General features: G+C 38.6%; 1 protein-coding gene across 1 annotated transcript in view; it reads left to right on the top strand.

Annotated features, from left to right (window-relative positions):
• Window positions 1-23835, top strand: part of LOC126100186 (small G protein signaling modulator 1-like) — a 292492-nt gene that overhangs the window by 195810 nt on the left and 72847 nt on the right. Inside the window, exons 18-19 of the mRNA XM_049910745.1 lie at window positions 7389-7447; window positions 8290-8398. Coding sequence (XP_049766702.1) covers window positions 7389-7447; window positions 8290-8398 — 168 coding nt within the window. The remainder of the gene's footprint in view (window positions 1-7388; window positions 7448-8289; window positions 8399-23835) is intronic.

Genomic DNA, 23835 nt, shown 5'->3' with positions numbered 1-23835 from the left:
GGCCAAATAGTTTTTTTGAAATCGAATGATAAAGTGTGTCAAAGCAGTCAAAACACCATGTGTCTGCACAGGCGAGCAGTGCAATGATGACAAAATCGCGCACATCGTGGAATGCGGGAAGCACGTCTCTGTAGCAGCGAGAGGGTTAATGCGCTCCCTCCTAAATGTAAGTTTGCAAACTATACTATGGCGCTGTTTCTTTTGGCGCATACAACTGGCAGCGCAGCAATCTCCCGCGTCTGGGCGGGTATGCACGAACCACCGAGATAAAAGAATTGAACTATAGTATACATTGATTGTAACAACGAAAATAAAGTAATTTCTTTTCATGGCTTTTAGCTTAAATTATAACACACCATGTACAAAATCATATGAAATTCTTTTAGAAAATCAGCTGAGATAATATTAACCTGTTTAAAAAGTGGAATATATTTTTGCTATCAATACCTCGAGGAGGGTGACCCTTTACAAACTCAATCTTCTTTTCTTCATCAAAACATGTGTTCTGAACAAACCAAGATGAGTCAAAGTACCTCCTGCCGATGGCAGATGATGGAGCCCTTGTCCATGTCTGTCATATTGTTTTAGTAAGTCGGGAATGTACATTTTAGTACACAGAGTACTGTAGAATAAGAGCACTGTCTGTGAGTTTAGCCATGTAATTTGTGTATAAAACATTCTCTGACTTTCCTTGCTTCCAGAACTTCTTTCATTGCAAAGAATGCAGAACTACCAAAAATGTGTAAATATATGGAAAGTACTGATAGACTGATATGTCATGCCTCTCCATGATAATTGCTCATGATGCGATTGATGTGTCTTGTCTCTCCATGAGAACTGCTCATGATGCTCAGTTTAAGGAGTGTTGCCCAATAGAGGCAGAAATCTGTGTTTGAGTTCTTGCTCAGCACATAGATTTAATGTGTAAAGGAGATTAATTTAGGCACATAGTGTGCACTAGAGTGAAACAACTCATCATAGAATTTCAGCAATATTGGTGATAACTGCGGTGTTTAAAATGAGACTTGAAATCATTAAATTAAAACATAAAATCAGGTAGAATGGAGGGTATGTTTTGGAGACATAGCGTAGGTATCATTGAAAGGAAAAGTCATTCAAGATCTGAAATGAAGAAAATGTGCAGTACAAGTCAGAAGTAATGATTGAGTATAACAGTTGAGAATCAATTTCCAAAACATTAACAGCAGCCCATGTAAAACTCTTACTGTCTTTTGTCACAGTGTACATAATATATGATGACTTGAGTGGTGTCTTCAGTTGAATATCTTGGTTTAAAGATGCAGGGGCATATAAAATAGAATGGCCACAGAAACAGGATCATGGGTTAAGTAAATTAAAGATTTTGATTCATTGACAGAATCTTAAAAAATAGTATGCACTCACCAAAGCAATTGCTGTTCTTTATAATATTAACCTTTTACTCCATCAATCTGGATAAGTAGTTGAGCATGCAAAAACATATTGGTGGCAGGTTGAGTTTAGGGAAGGGTAGCATAGTTTGTGATTAGTGAAATTTGTGTAGATCATTGCAAAATATGTTAGAATGAGTGTTCTTGGAAGAGAACTGTGACATCTCTTTTATAGAAGCTAGAAAATATTCAGTAAATATCTTAAAGCTTTTTGTGGCTGGCCACGTAACATTCTTGCAGAGCCAGGTTTCTTGTCACTCTTGCAGTAGAGGTAAAGACGGAACATGATAGATACAGTTGTGCAGAAAAGAATAAAAAAAGGTAACTTCTTCATAATTCACTGACAAAGTGAAAAGAAAAAAGAACTTATATCATGCACATCAATATAACTCTATCTCAGTTTCCTCTTCTCAATATACAATTTCTGCCATTTGAGTATGTCATAACCCAAGCACTCAGCTGTGTGTGGGAAGTAGTTGCTGCCTTAAATTATTCCATTATGGTTTTGTTCATTGTCATATTGTTGTACTGATTTGCTTGCTTCTATATTTGCCTTTATTTTGCAATTATATTACAGATTCTTCTGTTTCATTGGTATATCTTTCATTTTCCATGAGGTCCTGTGCCACTGAACTAATAAATAAAATTTTCTATAAATTTTGTATAGGATTTTAAAAGCTAATTGCTTCATGGGCTACTAATATTTAAGGTATTCCCTTTTGAGAGAGAGAAATCTGCTTCTTACACTGTCAGGGAGCAGTAGCAAATTTATAGTTTAAGATGTATCTGTGGAGGTAATAGAATTCTTCAGAGATGATGTAGCAGAACAAATTTATCTGTTTGGGATAAGGAATCCTTACATGGATATGACTGAGTCAGAAGTTTCAAGACCAAACATGTGGTCTAATTTTTCCAGTGAAATATGAGAACCCTTGAATAATTGTTCGTATGCTGTCGATTCTTCAAACTAATTGGGCGCAGATTCGGTCCAGTGACATGGTGTATTGTTGTATCTAAAAATTCCATCATTATTTGGGTCAAAATGGTCCCCAACAGATGAACATTAACATTTACTGTCAATGATCAGTTTACTTGGAGTAGAGGACCCAGTCCGTTCCATGTACACTCAGCCCACACTGTTATGGAGTCACCATCAGCTTGCACCGTGCCTTGTTGACAGATTGGCCCATTACTTCATGGGGTCCACATCAGTCTCGAACCCTACCATCACTTCTTACCAGCTGAAATTGGAACGCATCTGTCCAGGCCATGATTTTTCAGTTGTCTAGGGTCAAACTGATATGGTCACGAGCCCGGGGGAGGTGCTGCAGGCACTGTTGTGCTGTTCACAAAGGCACTTGCATTGGTCATCAGCTGCCATAGCCCATTCATGCCAGTTTTCTCCCCATTGTCCTAATGGTTATGTTTGTTGTACATCCCACATTGATTTCTGCAGTTATTTCATGCAATGTTGCTCGTCTGTTAGCACTGACAACTCTAGAAAAACACCACTGCTCTCATTTGATAAGTGAAGGCCCTCGGCTGTTGGCTTTGTCCGTGATGGGAGATAATACCATAATACCTGACATTTGGTATTCTCGGCAAGCTCTTGACACTGTGGCTTGGAATATTGAATTCCGTAACTTGGAATATTGAATTCTGTAACGATTTCTAAAATGGAATGTCCACTATGTCTAGCTTGAACTAGCATTCTGTATTGAAAGTCTGTTTATTCCCACTGTATGGCCATAATCACATTGGAAACCTTTTCACAAGAATCACCTGAGTACAAATGACAGCTTCACCAATACACCATCCTTTTGTACTTTGTGTACACGATACTACCACCATCAGTATACATGCATAGTGCTATCCCATGACTTCTGTCACCTCAGCGTAAAAGGGCTATAAATTGTTTAGCTTTCAGACAAGTCATCTTTCAGACACACTCTCTTGTCCTCTTTCAAGCACACTCTGTTGTCTTGTGATGTTGCTACCTGTCAAAGGAAAACAAAATAAAAATAGTTGCCAGGTTGTCAGGATAAAAGAAATAAAAGAAAACACAAAGGAAATGAGCGATAGGGTGAGTATGCAATGTACAAAAACTGAAATGAGTAAGTGTCTGTCATGACTTATGAGGAAATGTTCAAATAAGTTAGAGGTTATGTACCAGATGAGAGAGGAGGCTAAAGAAGTGGCAAATTGGAAAATTGTGGAGGAAAATGTGTTGTTGAGGTCAAATCCAGGAGAAGTTCGATAGTATAGGAAGATGCAACAAATTGGTGGGATGTGTTTTGGAAGCATAAATAATAGGAAATACAGGATGCAGGAAACTGGAGTTGTATCAGTCGGAATGACTGGACGATCCATTAACACCAGGATCAAAGAGCATAAGCGACATTGCAGGTTGGGGCAGGTGGAGAAATCGGCCGTGGCAGAGCACGCACTGAATGAGACCGACCACGTAATAAAATTCGCCGACATGGAAGTTCTGGCTGTAGAGAAGCACTATCACACGCGCTTGTTCAGAGAAGCTGTAGAAATCCAAAAACACGCGAACAGTTTCAACAAGAAAGAGGAAAGCCTTAAGGTAAACGGATCCTGGCTTCCCGTACTGCAGCGAACGACCGTCGCAGGTAGCAAGAGGAGAACCACACCGGAAATGACCGCGGGGAAGCCCTCGGACGTTGGCGCACCAGGTACATATAGCCTGCGGCCGCGAGCTCGCCTCCAGTTCACCACCGGCAATGGAGGGTGAAGCTTTGACAATGCCAGCCACTCGTGCTGGCGAAACGTCAGAAAAATCATTAGATGAACGTTGGCCGAAGAACCCGAGACAGAAGCCAATAGGCAGTTTGTCAGTGCATGAGAAGTTACCCTATGAAAATTGTGAGTGAGGTTGTAACTATAAGGTGGCACAAAAGTAAGGATCCAGGACATCTTGTGGTGGAAAGAGTGTATTTGAACAAGATGTGAAATAAGAAAAATATTGTCATAAATAAAATAGAAAGAAACATTCCACATGGGAATGATATATTAAAAACAAAGATTCCATGACTTACCAAACGGGAAAGCGCTGGTACCATGTATGATGCTTCTGTATTTATCTACTGGCAGTACTAAAGATTTTACCTCCTGATGATAACCTTTGTGAGTATATTTGAAAACAATTTCCCTAAGAAAACAGTGAAATTTAGTTGTAAGGAACCATCTAAAAAGCCATGGCATATTAAAGGGATAAAAATATCTTGTAAACAGAAAAGGGAAATATATCTTATAGCTAGAAGGAGTAATGATCTAGAAACAGGCAAACATTATAAAAACTACTTTACTGTGTTAAGAAAAGTTATTAAAAAGTCCAGGAGTACGTGCATTATGTCTGAGATTAGGACCACTGATAATGGAATTAAAACAACTTGGCATATTGTTAAAAGGAAAGCAGGACAACCGAGAGCACAGGAAAACTATTCCTATCAGACTCAATGAAAAGTTTGTTAACAGAAAGTCATAAGTAGAAAATATTATAATAATAATTTTCTAAGTGTTATAGAGAAAATAGGATCCAGCCTTTCATTAGAAAATGCAAATGGAAGAGGCAATACCTATGCAATTTGATAAAACTGAAATTCAACTCAACCCTCATACTGACATTCACTCAAAAGTAAAAGCTCGCATGGAATTGACAGCATTTCCAACAGAGTACTAAAAGCTTGTTGCCAACAGATAAGCAGGGTTCTCAACACATATGTAGTTCACTGAAACAGAGCATTTTTCTGGATAAACTGAAATACGCTATTTTTAAATCATTGCTTAAAAAAGGGGCTGGGTCTGATGCTAACAACTACTCCCAATCCCACTTTTGGCAGCTTCATCAAAAATTCTTGAAAAAATAATGTATTCAACAGTAGCTTCACATATTTGTAAAAATGAAGTACTAGCAAAGTGTCAGTTTGGTTTTCAGAAAGGCTCTTTGACAGAAAATGGTATAGATATTCTTTCAGTGATCAGATATTAAATGCTCTGAATAACGAAACATCACCCATTGGGATTTTTGTGATTTCTTGAAGGCTTTTGATTGTGTGAATTGTGAAATTATTCTGGATGAGCTTGAGTTTTGTGGTATCAGTTAGACAATCCACAAATATTTTAATTCGTACTTAACTGGAAAAATGCCTCAAACAAGGGAGGTATCAAGAACGGTGTGTGACAGGGCTTTGTTGGGTCCCTTTAGCTTTTAATGTATGTTAATGACTTGACACTCTATATTCATGAAGATGCAAAGCCAGTTCTTTTTGTTGATGATACAAGCAGGGTAATCTCACCCGACAAACAAGAATTAACTGAGGAAATTGTAAATAACGTCTTTCAGAAGATTATTAAGTGGTTCTCTGCAAATGGACTCCCACAAAATTTTGAGAAAACATGGTATACACAGTTCTGTACAGTAAGTGGCATAACACCATTGATAAATATAGATTTTGAACAGAATTCTGTTGCTAAGGTAGAATATTCAAAATTCCTGGGTGTTTATATTGATGAGAAATTGAATTTGAAGAAACACATTGATGATCTGGTGAAATGTTTGGGTTCAGCTACTTATGCTGTTATAGTTATTGCAAATTTTGGTGATAATTAGTAAATTAGTCTACTCGGTAATTCATCCTAAAGAGAAAAAATATTCACTGCACAAAAGTGTGTAATGAGAATAATAACTGGAGCCCATCCAAGATCACCTTGCAGACATTCATTAAGGAACTCAGGATTTTCACAGTACCTTTGCAACACATGTATTCACTTATGAAATTTGTTATTAATAACCCATTCCAATTCAAAAATAATTGCAAGTGTATAGGTACAACATTAAAAGGTAAGATGATCTTCACTATTCTGGGTTAAATCTGACTTTGGCACACAAATGAGTGATTTATGCTGCCACAAAGATCTGTGGTCATTTACTAAATAGCATTAAAAGACTGACAGATAGCCAACCAGCTTTTAAAAACAAATTAAAAGAATTTGTAAATGACAACTCCTTTTACTGAATTGATCTTATGTTAAACTGACACATTCCACATCATTATGAAATGATGTATTCATAATCTATTGAACAAGTATGAATGTAATGTAAAGCCATAGTGTCAGAAGACAGATACTGCACATGTTTTGCAGTGTCTTCATTTCCAGCAGGAATTTGTTTATTACAGTCTTCTAATAATTTTTCATAAAATACATAAAATAAATAATTTTTTCATCTGAACGGTCAAATTTGTGTGACAACCAACATTATTTTCTCCTCCCTTTACTTTTTCTACAGATTTTATTCTTAGGTTTTGTTTCTTTAACCTGTCGTTATTAAAATGCTACCATACATCTGGTTTTTGAAATCTTCTACCGTTATCAAGTTTACATTTTCCTTATATTTTTGTAATGAGGTAGCAAAGGTTATTTATAAAGGATTTATACAATATACACTAGAGTGCTGTTTATAATTTATTTTGGTTGAATTGAAAGTTAATTCACTATCTACAAGCATGAATATTCACTGGTTCACTTGTCTCACAAAAGAGTGTTACCATAATGCTGCACAAAACCAAACAGTCAAATGATCAGGGAAGCATGCATGCTACTTTGCGAGAAAATATGTTAACTGTCTGCTAAATGTCACGCCTTTAGGTCTTTTAAAGCTAGGAGTATAATTCTGGAATACAATTACTGTTTTCTTTTTCTACAATCTTCCTCTGCTTGTTGCACCACCATAGCTGAAGAACGTGATAGCAATTTCCATTGTTTTTCACCTTTCTATTTGTTATTTTTTTTATTGATTACAAAGCTAAGAATTATTGTTTCTGATGAATTTAAATATTCAAAGCCAATTACATCCTTTGTAATTCAAGTATCATTAGATGACTTCATGGTTGCAAGCTTTACATATGCTTACTTGTCTGTGTACTTCTACAGCAGGTTTGGGGAAGCTGACAGCAGAATGCATTCGTCGAACTAGTGCAGTTGACTCTGATGTGAGTATATATATCCTTTTTTTTCACAAAAAATAAAAAAAAGAACTGGAATTTGTAATCTATGAGCTTGTGTGATCATTTAGTTACTATGACATGATAATGTGAAGGAACAGAAAGAAATAAAGGGAGGTCTAGTAAATACGACATTTTTCTAAAAAAAAAAAAAAAAAAGTGTGCTTATAGGAATTGAACATGTAAGTTCAGAAATCCTGACTTAAATCCTTCTCTGTGAGACAGATTTATTTCTCTTATCTAGTTATTTGAATGGGTTTTGAGCCATTTTTGCCTGGCTACCTTGGGTTTGATATGTGCTAAGCTGCCATAATTTGTTTCCTTTAGGGTACTACAGGCAGCCCACTGTTGATACTTTTTGTATACAATGCTGCAGTGTCATCCTCAGCTCGACATCCTGTCTACTCCCTATAAAGGCCGGCCGCGGTGGTCTCGCGGTTCTAGGCGTGCAGTCTGGAACCGCGCGACTGCTACGGTCGCAGGTTCGAATTCATGTCTTGGGCATGTATGTATGTGATGTCCTTAGGTTAGTTAGGTTTAAGTAGTTCTAAGTTCTAGGGGACTGATGACCACAGCTGTTAAGTTCCATAGTGCTCAGAGCCATTTGAACCATTTTTGAACCTTATAAAGACTTTCTTCCTGTTGACCCTGCCCTTCTAATTCGATGTTAAGTCCAGATTCGAAAGCTATTGAAACTTTAACTTTTTGTTGCATGTAGCAATTTACAATTCTGTTTAGTTTTTATTTTTAATTATTTCTACCAGCCTACAAAGTTTTCTGTTATGAACATCATAATTGTTAGTCTCTATCTAATAATGTGTTTGTTACAGGAGGATGATCCAACATCTCCAGATGAAGGTGTCGTAGAGGATGTTGAGACAGAATTTTTGATGAACAAAGCCAACAACGAACCAGTTTCTGAAAAAGTGTCTACTGAAGGTATTAATCCAGTAAAATCCAATGTGAAGAAGTTAATTTATTTTTCTTTTATCACATGTATTAAAACACACTGTTAACCCTTTTGGTTGATGACTGCATAAAAATTTAGTAGTGATAGCCATATAAGTGAAGGAAGAATTCTGTCCACTAGTGCAAACACGTATTTGTTGTAACTACTGTGCCCCAGAAGATTAAAACCTACTAAAATTGCAATGTTTTTGTAGTGCATGGTGTAAGATTTCTCACAGATAAAGTAGTAGTAGGTTGAAATCAGATTAGACCATTCACTTTTAGCTCCGACAAATTTAATTTTGATATATTGTGAAATTTAAATGGAAAGAATGAAGGATCAAAAAGTGATACAAACCATTTGAAAGAATGTTTTCATGGCTCTGCAACAAATGACATCAAGAGAAAAATGATGTATTGATCTGATGACATTATAATTAGAGTTGTAAACTGAACAATGGAAACTCCAGGTAGGAATATCAACAATGTATGAAAAGATAGATTGCTATTTAGCATAGAGATAACATGCTAAGCTACAGACTGACACAAGCAAAAGACACTTACACTTAAGCTTTCAGTCACAGCCTTCATCAGAAAAAGAGGAACACACACCATTTATTGACACAAGCAAACTCGCCTTGCACACACATGGCTGCCAACTCAGGCAGCTTGGCCTGAGGTGTGTAATTTCCATCAAAATGTTGCAGTTGTGAAGTAAGTCCTTCCAGAATAACAGCAACCTCTGTATTTCCCATTCTCAGTTTCTCTTTCACATAATTTTACAAATGTCCACTAAACTGATATAGCACAAGAAGAGATGTCTTCTTCAGTAAAGCACTTTTCCTTCTCTACCACACTCTGTTAATCCATAATTTCATACTAGTCTCATCCATCCAACCAACCTTTGTCATTTGCATGAACGACAACACCTGGTGGTGATATTTCAGAAAGTTTTGGCATTGTTTTGCATTTGAAAATGATCATTGGATTAAGTTTAGTACCATCAGAACAACATGAAAGGGCAGCAGTGTAGTGCACTTTTTCATGTCCTCTTGTTTTTATAGTTCCAGTTTTAGCACCTTTCTGTTAATCGGCACATTAAATGTCAGAGAGGTTTTGTCCATATTCACTATTTGGCTTAGTTCCACACTGGTTTTCTTCTGATGTTGAGCAATAAACAATGCAAAGATAATATTTTATCTTCGTGAATTTGTGGCATTTTCTGAGATATTTTGGTTTGGTTCACATGCCAAGTCCATGACGCTTCATAAACCTGTAGCACCAACCAACTCCACCCCTACAAACTGTTAAGTTCCATTGTAGTGCTAATTTGCGAGTGTGTATTTGAATCATTTTTGTATGAATTCCAGTGTCATTTTGATGGTATCCTTGAATCCATTTCAATGTGTCAACTTCTGGTTATGGCCATTTTGCATTCAGTCTTCTATTTGCATATTTAGTCCTCGTCTTTTTTTACTATCCTGCCAGTTGTGAATGGTTTTATCTGTTGGTTTAGGGCCAAAATGCTGCTCAGCTGCTGTGCTTCTAAGTTCTTCTGCATATTCAATTACCATACTTTCAATTTAGACAATGTTTTGGGTTTGTGATGGCAGGGCAGGTGGGAGACAGTGTTAACAAGCTTGTGAATCCCTGAAACTCATGTTCGTCACATCGGTGCACTACTGCTGCCAGTTGAACCCAGTGTTGCCAGATAGAGATAGGTTTCCTGTGGCATTGAATATATGGCCATTTTTAAGACTGGTGGGAATTTTAAATCAAATTACTGGACATTTTTATGTTGATTTTGAGTATAAGGCAATTTTTCAGAGAAAAAAGTGCAGCTCGTATTCCGTAAATTACGGTAGCACATTTTGGAGTATGAAGATCAAATGCCAAAACAGCAATCATTTCTACATAGGTCAAAGTGGCAGAAATTTGAGAATGAGGTTTAATGAACATCTTAGTGTTTTGCCTCCAGCAACCAAATAAATCAGCAGTAGGTACCCATTTGCTCAAAACTGGACACACTGTTGACAATAATGAAAATGACTTTGAGTCTACATATAGAAAACAAAAGCTATAAACTTGAATTTCTGTAACATTTAGAAATTTTTGGGGGCAAAATTACACAACCAGATACATACTTAATAAAAATACACATTGAACACACCATTTTCAGGAAACTTTAGTGCAAAATACCCATACATTGGAAAGCTGTTATTCCATCTTCTTCTCTGCTGCTTCAAAAATCAGCTCATCACAAATAAATGTAAACCCTCCGCACCTCTTTTCGTTATAATTTATGTAATTTCATGTAGTAGTAAAAATCTAGTTTTCAAGGGCAATCACACTTCTTTGGTGTATCATATTTATACTTCTTTCAGTGAATATTTTCAATGTTTTTGTACTGATATTTGTTGACTGACGTTTGCATGTGCAATGAAAACCAAACAATTAAAAATAATTTTGCCACAGGCCATCACTGATGCATATTTTAGCATTATACAGATTTTGTGCTGTAGTTTGTGTATACTAGCTCTCAAATGCTTTTATGTTTATATAACAATATAACGTCCCTTAGGTATGACTGCTTCATCAGATCATGATGGAAAGCGTCATTTGAATCTTGGAAACACTGACAATGGATCTTTTTATCCTAAATAAGTATCAGAAACATTGAAAACACAAACCACTGACAGACTTTTATTCATAAAATTTCACTCTTTTTCTCTGTGCATTTTGAAACCATTATATGTTTATTAACATTTCCTTAAATGTTAGTAAGAATCAAAAGCAAAGACAATTGATAAGAAAAATACCATTTTGAAAGCAATTCTATGTGAAATGCGTAAAGCTATTTCAGGCATGAAGAAGGAAAAGATGGCTGGAGAATAATGGCATTTTAACAGAAATGGTTAAATCTGGAGGAAAAGCAATTCAAATGCAATTTACAAAAAGATAATGAATATGAAGCTAAATATTTTAAAAAGCAAGTTACATGATTTTCTAATTGAAATATGCCACTACCCTGTGGAAGATTTCATTAAAAACGAAGTGATACTTCGAGCTGGATGCCTAAAATTGAGCTGGATGCCTAAAATGGAATAAAAATTTATGATAGTTATAGTGGATGAAAATATTGTATGTTTGACATATTTTAAATAAGTAAATTCTTCACAAAGTAATATTGTAAGTGTGACAAAATTTCAAATAAGCAAACTGTGACTTGACATCTTTCCTGTACATCAGACATATGCTCTGAAAGTCTGTGTATTATGAAATGAATAAAACACACTTCACAACTGTTTAGAGAATGTCTTCAGAAGAGGACAATTCCCCAAACTGGAACAATGCTGCAGTTGTTTGTACTCCATGAGAAAGAAGACTAACGGGCTGTAAGAAACTACTATATTAACATATCAACTTCCTCTCAATAATAAAAAAGATATTCACTAAAATCGTTACCAACTGTCTTTAAAAACCAGTGGAATTCTGCTAAAACAAAAGAACAAACTGCCTTTACAAAAGCATGTAGCAAGGGTGAGCATTGCAAATTAGGAATGAATCTGTAGAAAAGAGCAATGAGTGTAAATTACCAATTTGCTGAAGATTCGTGGCTTTTGAGAAAGCTTTTGACTCAGATTCAACTAAATATATAGTGACAGCCCTTGAGAAACAAAGCATTGATATAACTTACATTAATTTGGTGAAGAATGTATAGAGCATTTCACAATTCCTATTGCAGGCTTCTAGAGGTTTTAGAGGGGACTTGGTATATAATTTTTTGATAAGAAACCCATGTCCAGAAATGTAGCATTTGGATATAAAATAAGTTTGAAGATCTAATCTCCCACTTTACAGTACCTTACCTAGTGACAGAGCAGCACAACAAAGGTATCAAGGAAGTTTTCTGGATCACTTCAGTTCATAATATACTATATTTCTCAGACTACGATAATGGTTGTGAAAAATTTGTACTTCCTCTACTAAGAGGGCTGATTATGGTGCCTTACAGATGCACATGATGCTTTGTGAACAGTGTGCATGGGGCACAAATACAGCTTGTGCATTGAACAGCAGGGTAACCACATGGAGCAGCTCCTGTAGAGCACATAGATCAGAGCTCATTGTCTCTACTGTATACATACTGTGAAGTGAGAGATTTGAAAGTGATTCAATCTTCAATTTTATTTTATGTCCAAAAAGACATTTTCAGGCAAGGGTTTCTTATCAAAACTTTATCTACTAATTCCCCCATATTACCCCTAGAAGTCTTTAGTAGAAATTGTGACACAACCTGTGTCAGTGACATCTATTAGGCTTGTGTCAGGGAAATTCAGAAATGGAAAAGGAGTCAGAAAGTAAATTCAATATCCTTAACAGTCCAAGAAGAAGTTGCCATATCCCTAAACTGGGGAAAAAGGAGGCAGAAATGCTAACAGAATCTATCTGAACCACTTATCTTTTGCTGATAACATTGAACTGTTTTTCTCTAGTGGAGATAAATTACGGCAACAAATAAAAGAAATTAATAAACAAGTTTGACAGCAGGCCTGAAAAACAGATGCAATAAGAATGAAAAATGATACTAAAAGTCAATGAAAATAATCAACTATTGATAATATAATATAAATCATCATCATCATCATCATCATCATCACCACCATCATCGTCATTTAAGACTGATTATGCCTTTCAATGTTCAGTCTGGAGCATAGTCCCCCTTATAAAATCCCCTATTCAGTGCTAACATTGGTGCCTCTTTTGATGTTAAGCCTGTTACATCAAAATCATTCTTAACCGAATCCAGGTACCTTCTCCTTGGTCTACCCTGACTCCTCTTATCCTCTACTTATGAACCCATGAGTCTCTTGGGTAACCTTGTTCCTCCCATGCATGTAACATGACCCCACCATCTAAGCCTCTTTGCCCTGACTGCTACATCTATAGAGTTCATTCCCAGTTTTTCTTTGAATTCCTCATTGTGAACACCCTCCTGCCATTGTTCCTATCTACTAGTACCTGCAATCATCCTAGCTACTTTCATATCTGTAACCTCAACCTTATTGATAAGGTAACCTGAATCCACCCAGCTTTTGCTCCCATACAACAAAGTTGGTGAAAAGATTGAACAGTGCACAGATAACTTAGTCTTGGTACTGACTTCCTTCTTGCAGAAGAGAGAAGTTCATAGCTGAGTGCTCACTGCATTAGCTTTGCTACACCTCGCTTCCAGTTCTTTCACTATGTAGCCATCCTGTGAGAATATGCATCCTAAGTACTTGAAACCGTCCACCTGTTCTAACTTTGTTCCTCCTATTTGGGACTCAATCCATTTATATCTCTTTCCCACTGACATTACTTTCATTTTGGAGATGCTAATCTTCATACCATAGTCCTTACATTTCTAATCTAGCTCTGAAATATTACTTTGCAAACTTTCAATCGAATCTGCCATCACAACTAAGTCATCCGCATATTTGAGACTGCTTATTATGTGTTCACATATCTTAATCTCACCCAGCCAATCTATTGTTTTCAACATATGATCCATAAATAATATGAACAACAGTGGAGAGAGGTTGCAGCCTTGTCTTACCCCTGAAACTACTCTGAACCATGAACTCAATTTACCGTCAACTCTAACTGCTGCCTGACTATCTATTTATAGACCTTTAATTGCTTGCAAAAGTCTGCCTCCTATTCCATAATCTCGTAGAACAGACAATAACTTCCTCCTAGGAACCCGGTCATACGCCTTTTCTAGATCTATAAAGCATAGATACAATTCCCTGTTCCACTCGTAACACTTCTTCATTATTTTCCATAAGCTAAATATCTGGTCCTGACAACCTCTAAGAGGCCTAAACCCACACTGATTTTCATCCAATTTGCCCTCAACTAATACCTGCACTTTCATTTCAACAATACCTGAGAAGATTTCACCCACAACGCTGATTAAAGAGATACCTCTGTAGTTGTTACAATCTTTTCTGTTTCCATGTTTAAAGATTGGTGTGATTACTGCTTTCGTCCAGTCTTATGGAACCTGCCATGCCATTTCAATTATCCTGTGTAGCCATGTAAGACCTGACATTCCATTGTATTTGATGAGTTCCGACTTAATTTCATCCACCCCAGCCGCTTTATTGCACTGCAATCTATTGACCATTTTCTCCACTTCCTCAAATGTGATCCTATTTCCATCATTATTCCTATCCCATTGTACATCGAAATCTGAAACATTACTAATCGTATTTTCACCTACATTGAGCAACTCTTCAAAATATTCCCACCATCTGCCCAAGGCATCAACAGGATTCACCAGCAGTTTTCCTGACCTGTCCAAAATACTTGTCATTTCCTTCTGACCTCCCATTTGAAGACTGCTAATTACAGTCCAGAATGGTTTTCCAGCAGCTTGACCCAAAATCTCCAACCTGTTTGCAAAGTCTTCCCAAGATTTCTTCTTGGATTCTACAATTATCTGTTTGGCTTTGTTTCTTTCTTCAATATAACTTCCTCTATCTACATTAGTTCTAGTATGTAGCCATTTTTGATACGCCTTTTTTTCCCTTTTACAGGCTGCCTTGACTGTGTCATTCCACCAAGCTGTTTGCTTCATGCTACCTTTACACACCACTGTTCCAAGACATTCTTTAGCCACTTCTAGTACTGTGTCCCTGTACCTTGTCCATTCCTTTTCCAATGACTGTAATTGACTACATTCAACTAACTGTTACCTTTCTGAGATCACTCTTATGTACTTGTGCCTGATATCCTTATACTGATGTTCCTCCACTCTTATCCTCCTACATATGGACCTGACCTCGTGCACTTTCGACCTCACAATACCAATTTCACTGCAAATTAAATAGTGATCAGTGTCATCAAAGAATCCAGTGAATACATGTGTGTCCCTCACATCCTGCCTGAAATCCTGATCTGTTATTATACAGGGTGTTACAAAAAGGTACGGCCAAACTTTCAGGAAATATTCCTCACACACAAATAAAGAAAAGATGTTATGTGGACATGTGTCTGGAAACGCTTAATTTCCATGTTAGAGCTCATTTTAGGTTCGTCAGTATGTACTGTAGTTCCTCGATTCACCGCCAGTTGGCCCCATTGAAGGAAGGTAATGTTGACTTCGGTGCTTGTGTTGACATGTGACTTATTGCTCTACAGTACTAGCATCAAGCACATCAGTACGTAGCATCAACAGGTTAGTGTTCATCACGAACGTGGTTTTGCGGTCAGTGCAATGTTTACAAATGTGGAGTTGGCAGATGCCCATTTGATGTATGGATTAGCACGGGGCAATAGCCGTGGCGCAGTACATTTGTATCGAGACAGATTTCCAGAACGAAGGCGTCCCGACAGGAAGACGTTCGAAGCAATTGATCGGCGTCTTAGGGAGCACGGAACATTCCAGCGTATGACTCGTGACTGGGGAAGACCTAGAACGACGAGGACACCTGCAATGGACGAGGCAATTCTTCGTGCAGTTGATGATAACCCTAATGTCAGCATCAGAGAAGTTGCTGCTGTACAAGGTAACATTGACCACATCATTGTATGGAGAGTGCTACGGGAGAACCAGTTGTTTCCGTACCATGTACAGCGTGTGCAGGCACTATCAGCAGCTGATTGGCCTCCACGGGTACACTTCTGCGAATGGTTCATCCAACAATGTGTCAATCCTCATTTCAGTGCAAATGTTCTCTTTACGGATGAGGCTTCATTCCAACGTGATCAAATTGTAAATTTTCACAATCAACATGTGAGGGCTGGCGAGAATCCGCACGCAATTGTGCAATCACGTCATCAACACAGATTTTCTGTGAACGTTTGGAAAGGCATTGATCGTGATGTCTTGATTGGGTCCCATGTTCTTCCACCTATGCTCAATGGAGCACATTATCGTGATTTCATACGGGATACTCTACCTGTGCTGCTAGAACTTGTGCCTTTACAAGTACGACACAACATGTGGTTCATGCACGATGGAGCTCCTGCACATTTCAGTCGAAGTGTTCATATGCTTCTCAACAACAGATTTGGTGACCGATGGGTTGGTAGAGGCGGACCAATTCCATGGCCTCCATGCTCTACTGACCTCAACCCTCTTGACTTTCATTTATGGGGGCATTTGAAAGCTCTTGTCTACGCAACCCTAGTACCAAATGTAGCGACTCTTCGTGCTCGTATTGTGGACGGCTGTGATACAATACGCCATTCTCCAGGGCTGCATCAGCACATCAGGGATTCCTTGCAATGGAGGGTGGATGCATGTATCCTCGCTAACGGAGGACATTTTGAACATTTCCTATTACAAAGTGTTTGAAGTCACGCTGGTACGTTCTGTTGCTGTGTGTTTCCATTCCATGATTAATGTGATTTGAAGAGAAGTAATAAAATGAGCTCTAACATGGAAAGTAAGCATTTCCGGACACATGTCCACATAACATATTTTCTTTCTTTGTGTGTGAGGAATGTTTCCTGGAAGTTTGGCCATGCCTTTTTGTAACACCCTGTATAGTCAATGACAGATCTGGTTCCCCTGCCTTCCCAAGTATACCGGTGAATGTTCTTATGTTTAAAAAAGGAGTTTGTGATTACTAAGCCTATACTGGCACAGAAATCCAAGAGTTGTTTCCCGTTCGTGTTGGCCTCCATATCCTCTCCAAATTTACCCATTACCTTTTCATACCCTTCTGTTAGATTTCCAGTCCTGGCATTAAAATCGCCCATGAGCAGAACACTGTCCTTATCCTTTACTCTAACAACTACATCATTGAGTGCATTATAAAAACTATCCATCTTATCTTGATCTGTCCCTTCACAATGTGAATATACTGACACAATCCTAATTTTCTTGCTAGACACTGTCAAATCTATCCACATCAGTCGTTCGTTTACATACCTTATTGCAGCTACGCTGGGTTCCATTTCTTTCCTGATGTAAAGCCCTACACCCCATTGTGCTGTTCCTGCTTTGATTCCTGACATGTTTGTTGTTGTTGTGGTCTTCAGTCCTGAGACTGGTTTGATGCAGCTCTCCATGCTACTCTATCCTGTGCAAGCTTCTTCATCTCCCAGTACCTACTGCAACCTACATCCTTCTGAATCTGCTTAGTGTATTCATCTCTTGGTCTCCCCCTACGATTTTTACCCTCCACGCTGCCCTCCAATACTAAATTGGTGATCCCTTGATGCCTCAGAACATGTCCTACCAGCCGATCCCTTCTTCTGGTCAAGTTGTGCCACAAACTTCTCTTCTCCCCAATCCTATTCAGTACTTCCTCATTAGTTATGTGATCTACCCATCTAATCTTCAGCATTCTTCTGTAGCACCACATCTTCTTGTCCGAACTGTTTACCGTCCATGTTTCACTTCCATACATGGCTACACTCCATACAAATACTTTCAGAAATGACTTCCTGACACTTAAATCTATACTTGATGTTAACAAATTTCTCTTCTTCAGAAACGCTTTCCTTGCCATTGCCAGTCTACATTTTATATCCTCTCTACTTCAACCATCATCAGTTATTTTGCTCCCCAAATAGCAAAACTCCTTTACTACTTTAAGTGTGTCATTTCCTAATCTAATTCCCTCAGCATCACCCGACTTAATTCGACTACATTCCATTATCCTCGTTTTGCTTTTGTTGATGTTCATCTTATATCCTCCTTTCAAGACACTATCCATTCCATTCAACTGCTCTTCCAAGTCCTTTGCTGTCTCTGACAGAATTACAATGTCATCGGCGAAGTTTTTATTTCTTCTCCATGGATTTTAATACCTACTCCGAATTTTTCTTTTGTTTCCTTTACTGCTTGCTCAATATACAGATTGAATAACATCGGGGAGAGGCTACAACCCTGTCTTACTCCCTTCCCAACAACTGCCTCCCTTTCATGTCCCTCGACTCTTATAACTGCCATCTGGTTTCTGTACAAATTGTAAATAGCCTTTCGCTCCCTGTATTTTACCCCTGCCACCTTTAGAATTTGAAAGAGAGTATTCCAGTCAACATCGTCAAAAGCTTTCTCTAAATCTACAAATGCTAGAAACGTAGATTTGCCTTTCCTTAATCTTTCTTCTAAGATAAGTCGTAAGGTCAGTATTGCCTCACGTGTTGCAGTATTTCTACGCAATCCAAACTGATCTTCCCCGAGGTCGGCTTCTACTAGTTTTTCCATTTGTCTGTAAAGGATACGAGTTAGTATTTTGCAGCTGTGGCTTATTAAACTGATTGTCCGGTAATTTTCACATCTGTCAACACCTGCTTTCTTTGGGATTGGAATTACTATATTCTTCTTGAAGTCTGAGGGTATTTCGCCTGTTTCATACATCTTGCTCACCAGATGGTAGAGTTTTGTCAGGACTGGCTCTCCCAAGGCCGTCAGTAGTTCCAATGGAATGTTGTCTACTTCGGGGGCCTTGTTTCGGCTCAGGTCTTTCAGTGCTCTGTCAAACTCTTCACGCAGTATCGTATCTCCCATTTCATCTTCATCTACATCCTCTTCCATTTCCATAATATTGTCCTCAAGTACATCGCCCTTGTATAGACCCTCTATATACTCCTTCCACCTTTCTGCTTTCCCTTCTTTGCTTAGAACTGGGTTGCCATCTGAGCTCTTGATATTCATACAAGTGGTTCTCTTATCTCCAAAGGTCTCTTTAATTTTCCTGTAGGCAGTATCTATCTTACCCCTAGTGAGATAAGCCTCTACATCCTTACATTTGTCCACTAGCCGTCCCTGCTTAGCCATTTTGCACTTCCTGTCGATCTCATTTTTGAGACGTTTGTATTTCTTGTTGCCTGCTTCACTTACTGCATTTTTGTATTTTCTCTTTTCATCAATTAAATTCAACATATCTTCTGTTACCCAAGGATTTCTACTAGCCCTCGTCTTTTTACCTACTTGATCCTCTGCTGCCTTCACTACTTCATCCCTCAAAGCTACCCATTCTTCTTCTACTGTATTTCTTTGCCCCATTCCTGTCAATTGTTCCCTTATGCTCTCCCTGAAACTCTGTACAACCTCTGGTTCTTTCAGTTTATCCAGGTCCCATCTCCTTAAATTCCCACCTTTTTGGAGTTTCTTCAGTTTTAATCTACATGTCATAACCAATAGATTGTGGTCAGAGTCCACATCTGCCCCTGGAAATGTCTTACAATTTAAAACCTGGTTCCTAAATCTCTGTCTTACCATTATATAATCTATCTGATACCTTTTAGTATCTCCAGGGTACTTCCATGTATACAACCTTCTATCATGATTCTTAAACCAAGTGTTAGCTATGATTAAGTTGTGCTCTGTGCAAAATTCTACCAGGCGGCTTCCTCTTTCATTTCTTAGCCCCAATCCATATTCACCTACTACGTTTCCTTCTCTCCCTTTTCCTACACTCGAATTCCAGTCACCCATGACTATTAAATTTTCGTCTCCCTTCACTATCTGAATAATTTCTTTTATTTCATCATACATTTCTTCAATTTCTTCGTCATCTGCAGAGCTAGTTGGCATATAAACTTGTACTACTGTAGTAGGTGTGGGCTTCGTATCTATCTTGGCCACAATAATGCGTTCACTATGCTGTTTGTAGTAGCTTACCCGCATTCCTATTTTCCTGTTCATTATTAAACCTACTCCTGCATTACCCCTATTTGACTTTGTGTTTATAACCCTGTAGTCACCTGACCAGAAGTCTTGTTCCTCCTGCCACCGAACTTCACTAATTCCCACTATATCTAACTTTAACCTATCCATTTCCCTTTTTAAATTTTCTAACCTACCTGCTCGATTAAGGGATCTGACATTCCACGCTCCGATCCGTAGAACGCCAGTTTTCTTTCTCCTGATAACGACGTCCTCCTGAGTAGTCCCCGCCCGGAGATCCGAATGGGGGACTATTTTACCTCCGGAATATTTTACCCAAGAGGATGCCATCATCATTTAATCATACAGTAAAGCTGCATGCCCTGGGGAAAAATTACGGCCGTAGTTTCCCCTTGCTTTCAGCCGTTCGCAGTACCAGCACAGCAAGGCCATTTTGGTTAGTGTTACAAGGCCAGATCAGTCAATCATCCAGACTGTTGCCCTTGCAACTACTGAAAAGGCTGCTGCCCCTCTTCAGGAACCACATGTTTGTCCTGACATGTAGACCTTGTATTCTCCCACTTCCTCTTCTTCTCACCCCTTACTCGAATGTCACTAATAATATAAATGGATAGGCAAAAAATCTACTCATCAAGCGGTGGCTGGGGAAAAGACACACACACACACACACACACACACACACACACACAAAAGGATTTAACATATACAAGCTTTTGGAGCCAGTGGCTCCTTCTTCTGGCAGAAGAATTTAAAGAGAAGGAAGAGGGGTGAAGGAAGAGGACTGAAGAGGTTTAGGGAAAGGGGTACAGTTTAGAAATGTCGCCTGGAACCCCGGATCAGCGGAGACTTAGTGGACGGAATGAGAAGGAAACACTGATTCTTGGGGACTGTGCTGGATGAGATGTGAAAATCTCAGAGCTTAGAGGTGGAAGACAGAGTAATCTGCAAGACAGAGTTTACTACTAACACATCATGCATGAGTAAGTAAGAGTTGAAAGCTAAGTGTGTTGTATGTAACAGAGGTGGGATGGGAATGGCAAAAAATAGACGAATCAGAAAATGAAAGACATAGGAAACTAAGAGTGAAGAAAGGAGTAGTTACTGTGAATAATGCTGCAGTGGAAGGAATTAACATAAATTAAGGCCATGTGGGTGGAGAGAACTAAGGAAATGTTGCAGTTCTGAGAAACTGCTGTCTGGGGGAAGAATCCAGATGGCGTTTGTGGTGAAACAGGCATTGAGGTCATGATTGTCATGCTGCACAGCATGCTCTGCAACAGATTGTTGTGTGTTGCCTGTATACCCCCTCTGCCTGTGCCCTTTCATTCTGACTGATAACTGGGTGATAGTCATGCCGTACAGTGTTTAAATAACAGCTGGTATATGATGTGTTGTTTCACAGTTGGCTCTCCCTTTGATAGTACATATTTTGCCAGTTACGGAACAGGAATCTGTGGTGGTAGGAGGGTGCATAGGGCATGGTCACAGGTGTAGGAGCCATATGGTAGGGAGATGGGTGCAGAAGAGTGTAGGGTCTGAAAAGGGAATTGCAGAGATTGGGAGGGCGACAAAAAGCCATTCTATGTGTGGTTGGCAAAAGCTCAGACAGAATGGGTCTCATTTCAGGGCATTGTTTTAGGATGTTGTGGCCTTGTCAAAGTACAGGGTGTATACAACCCGGGACAACTGGGAGATCTGGGAAAAACCCGGGAATTTTTTAGAATTCCGGGGATTTTTCATTGTTTTAGTTTTCAGTTAAATTTTTGTAACATTGACTGGTAAGAACCAATACTCTAATAAAAGATGTTACTATATCTTGCTACTGCAGAATAATACTGCAGCAATAAACTATGAAAGAGAGAGAGAGAGAGAGAGAGAAACGAAAATAAAACTAAGATGCCAAAGAAATGCGCCATATACAGCAACAAAACACAGTGCTCACACAAGTGTCTGCCAACAGCAAAATGTGCTGTTGGCTTTATGAAGACTATGTAATGCTTCATAACAGCAGATTGTCTCCAATGAACGTGAAGTCACAACTGCTTACATTAGATTCGTTCGAGTAGTTGTGAGCAAGCTCATGCACATGCGCAGTTGAGTCACGTGTGAGTAGTACCTTACTCCCGCATCTGGCTACAGAAGGGTGGCAGTTAGCTGTATAAGCAACAGCAGCAAGCAGCCAGATGCTACTCATTTAAAAAAAAAAAAAAAAAAAAAAACTGGCGCGCCTGAGCTGTCAGATTCACACATGCACAACAGGCCTGGATATAGGGGGTGGAAGGCAAACTGGGTATCTGCCCCGGGCGGCAATTTCTGATGGAGGGGGGGGGGGGGGGGGGGGGAAGACCTTGTTTCACAAAGTGCCCAGCATCCAGTGCATGTCGGTCTATCGATTATTCATATGACTTTGAAATGCATCCCTGTTACCAGAACATTACACTGGGAAGGGACAGTAGTTCAGTCCCCGGTTAGCAGCCGCTAAAGTTCAATTCTGGGAGTAGCATGGGAAACGCGTTGTACGAACACGTAATAATGCCTAACCGGAGAATAAATGCGGAATAACTAAAACAGTGATTGTGGCAGGGCTAGTTATGTTAACCAGAGAATAAGTTTTAACCCTGGCAGGAATAGTTAGAGAAATAGTGATGGCAAGATTGTTTGTTAGAATGAGGAAGGAGAAGAAACGGGGACATCACACAAATTATGGAAGAATATTACAATTCCAAATTTATATAAACATTTCCTACTATCGATATCACGCTTCAGAAGCTAGAGCGTATGAATGAAATGTAAAACTATTTCCTGACATGAAACTTTTTGCTTGCAGTAGGCCTAATAGGCATTTGATATTGGTACTTCATGATTATATTTTGTCGTGTTATAAAAATGACCATTTGTGTCAAAACAGTGTTGTTTATTCAGTGAGTGTTACAATTGCTGCAATATTAGGCAGACCTATTTCATGTTATCTAGCAGACAGTGACAAAATACATGTAATCAGATCGAGAAACCACACCAGTATTGGGTACTATTTGTATAAATAGCTTTTTCAGTATTAGACAGTGACATTTGATATTTTCATGTAGCAACACATTTGACAAACTTTGATGAGCCAATAGATTCTTTCCCAAAAGGAAAACACGCCATGTAAAGCTGTACTAAGGTTAGTGAGAAAAGCAATGTAAGGACTTCAGGACTGAAGAAATGTGTACTGTCTTGCTTGTCTGTTGTCTTTACTGGTTTTATGTCTCCTATATTTAATTTTATTTCACACAAAACATCAAGTTATTAGCTAACAGGCAATAAAGAGTGCAAATTTTCTGAAGAGTTCCTGTTCTCCCGGTTACAAATAATCCCATCCAGTATTTATTGTCAGTTTCTTTTATTTTTTTTTCCAACTGGGGCAGGTTGTCAAACCAGCCAACTGGGAGCAGGAGGAGAGGCATCACCGGACATTTTAATTTCCATTGTCCTGAATTTAGGTTGATGGCACCCATTATAAAGTGTTACATGTTTGAGTTCCACAGAGTGAAATACAGTGACGTGCGATAGAAGAATGGTGTGTGAAGAGGTGTGGCATTGCACTTTGGCACATTTAAGACCAAATAATATGTCTTACATTTCCTCTAACACATATGTTTTATGTATCAGACTCTTCAGAAAGATGTGCGCTACAAAATGGACATATTTTTGAAAAGTTGATTTTTTACATTTTTGGCGTCCTACCTGAAATGCTTGAGGGAGGAGGGACGCCACTCTCTAGTATTGCCCTGGTTCAGAATAATCGTAGATC

Source organism: Schistocerca cancellata, chromosome 9, assembly GCF_023864275.1.
Source record: "Schistocerca cancellata isolate TAMUIC-IGC-003103 chromosome 9, iqSchCanc2.1, whole genome shotgun sequence".
NCBI classification, from domain to species: Eukaryota; Metazoa; Arthropoda; class Insecta; order Orthoptera; family Acrididae; genus Schistocerca; species Schistocerca cancellata.
This window is presented reverse-complemented; position numbering and strand designations above follow the sequence as displayed.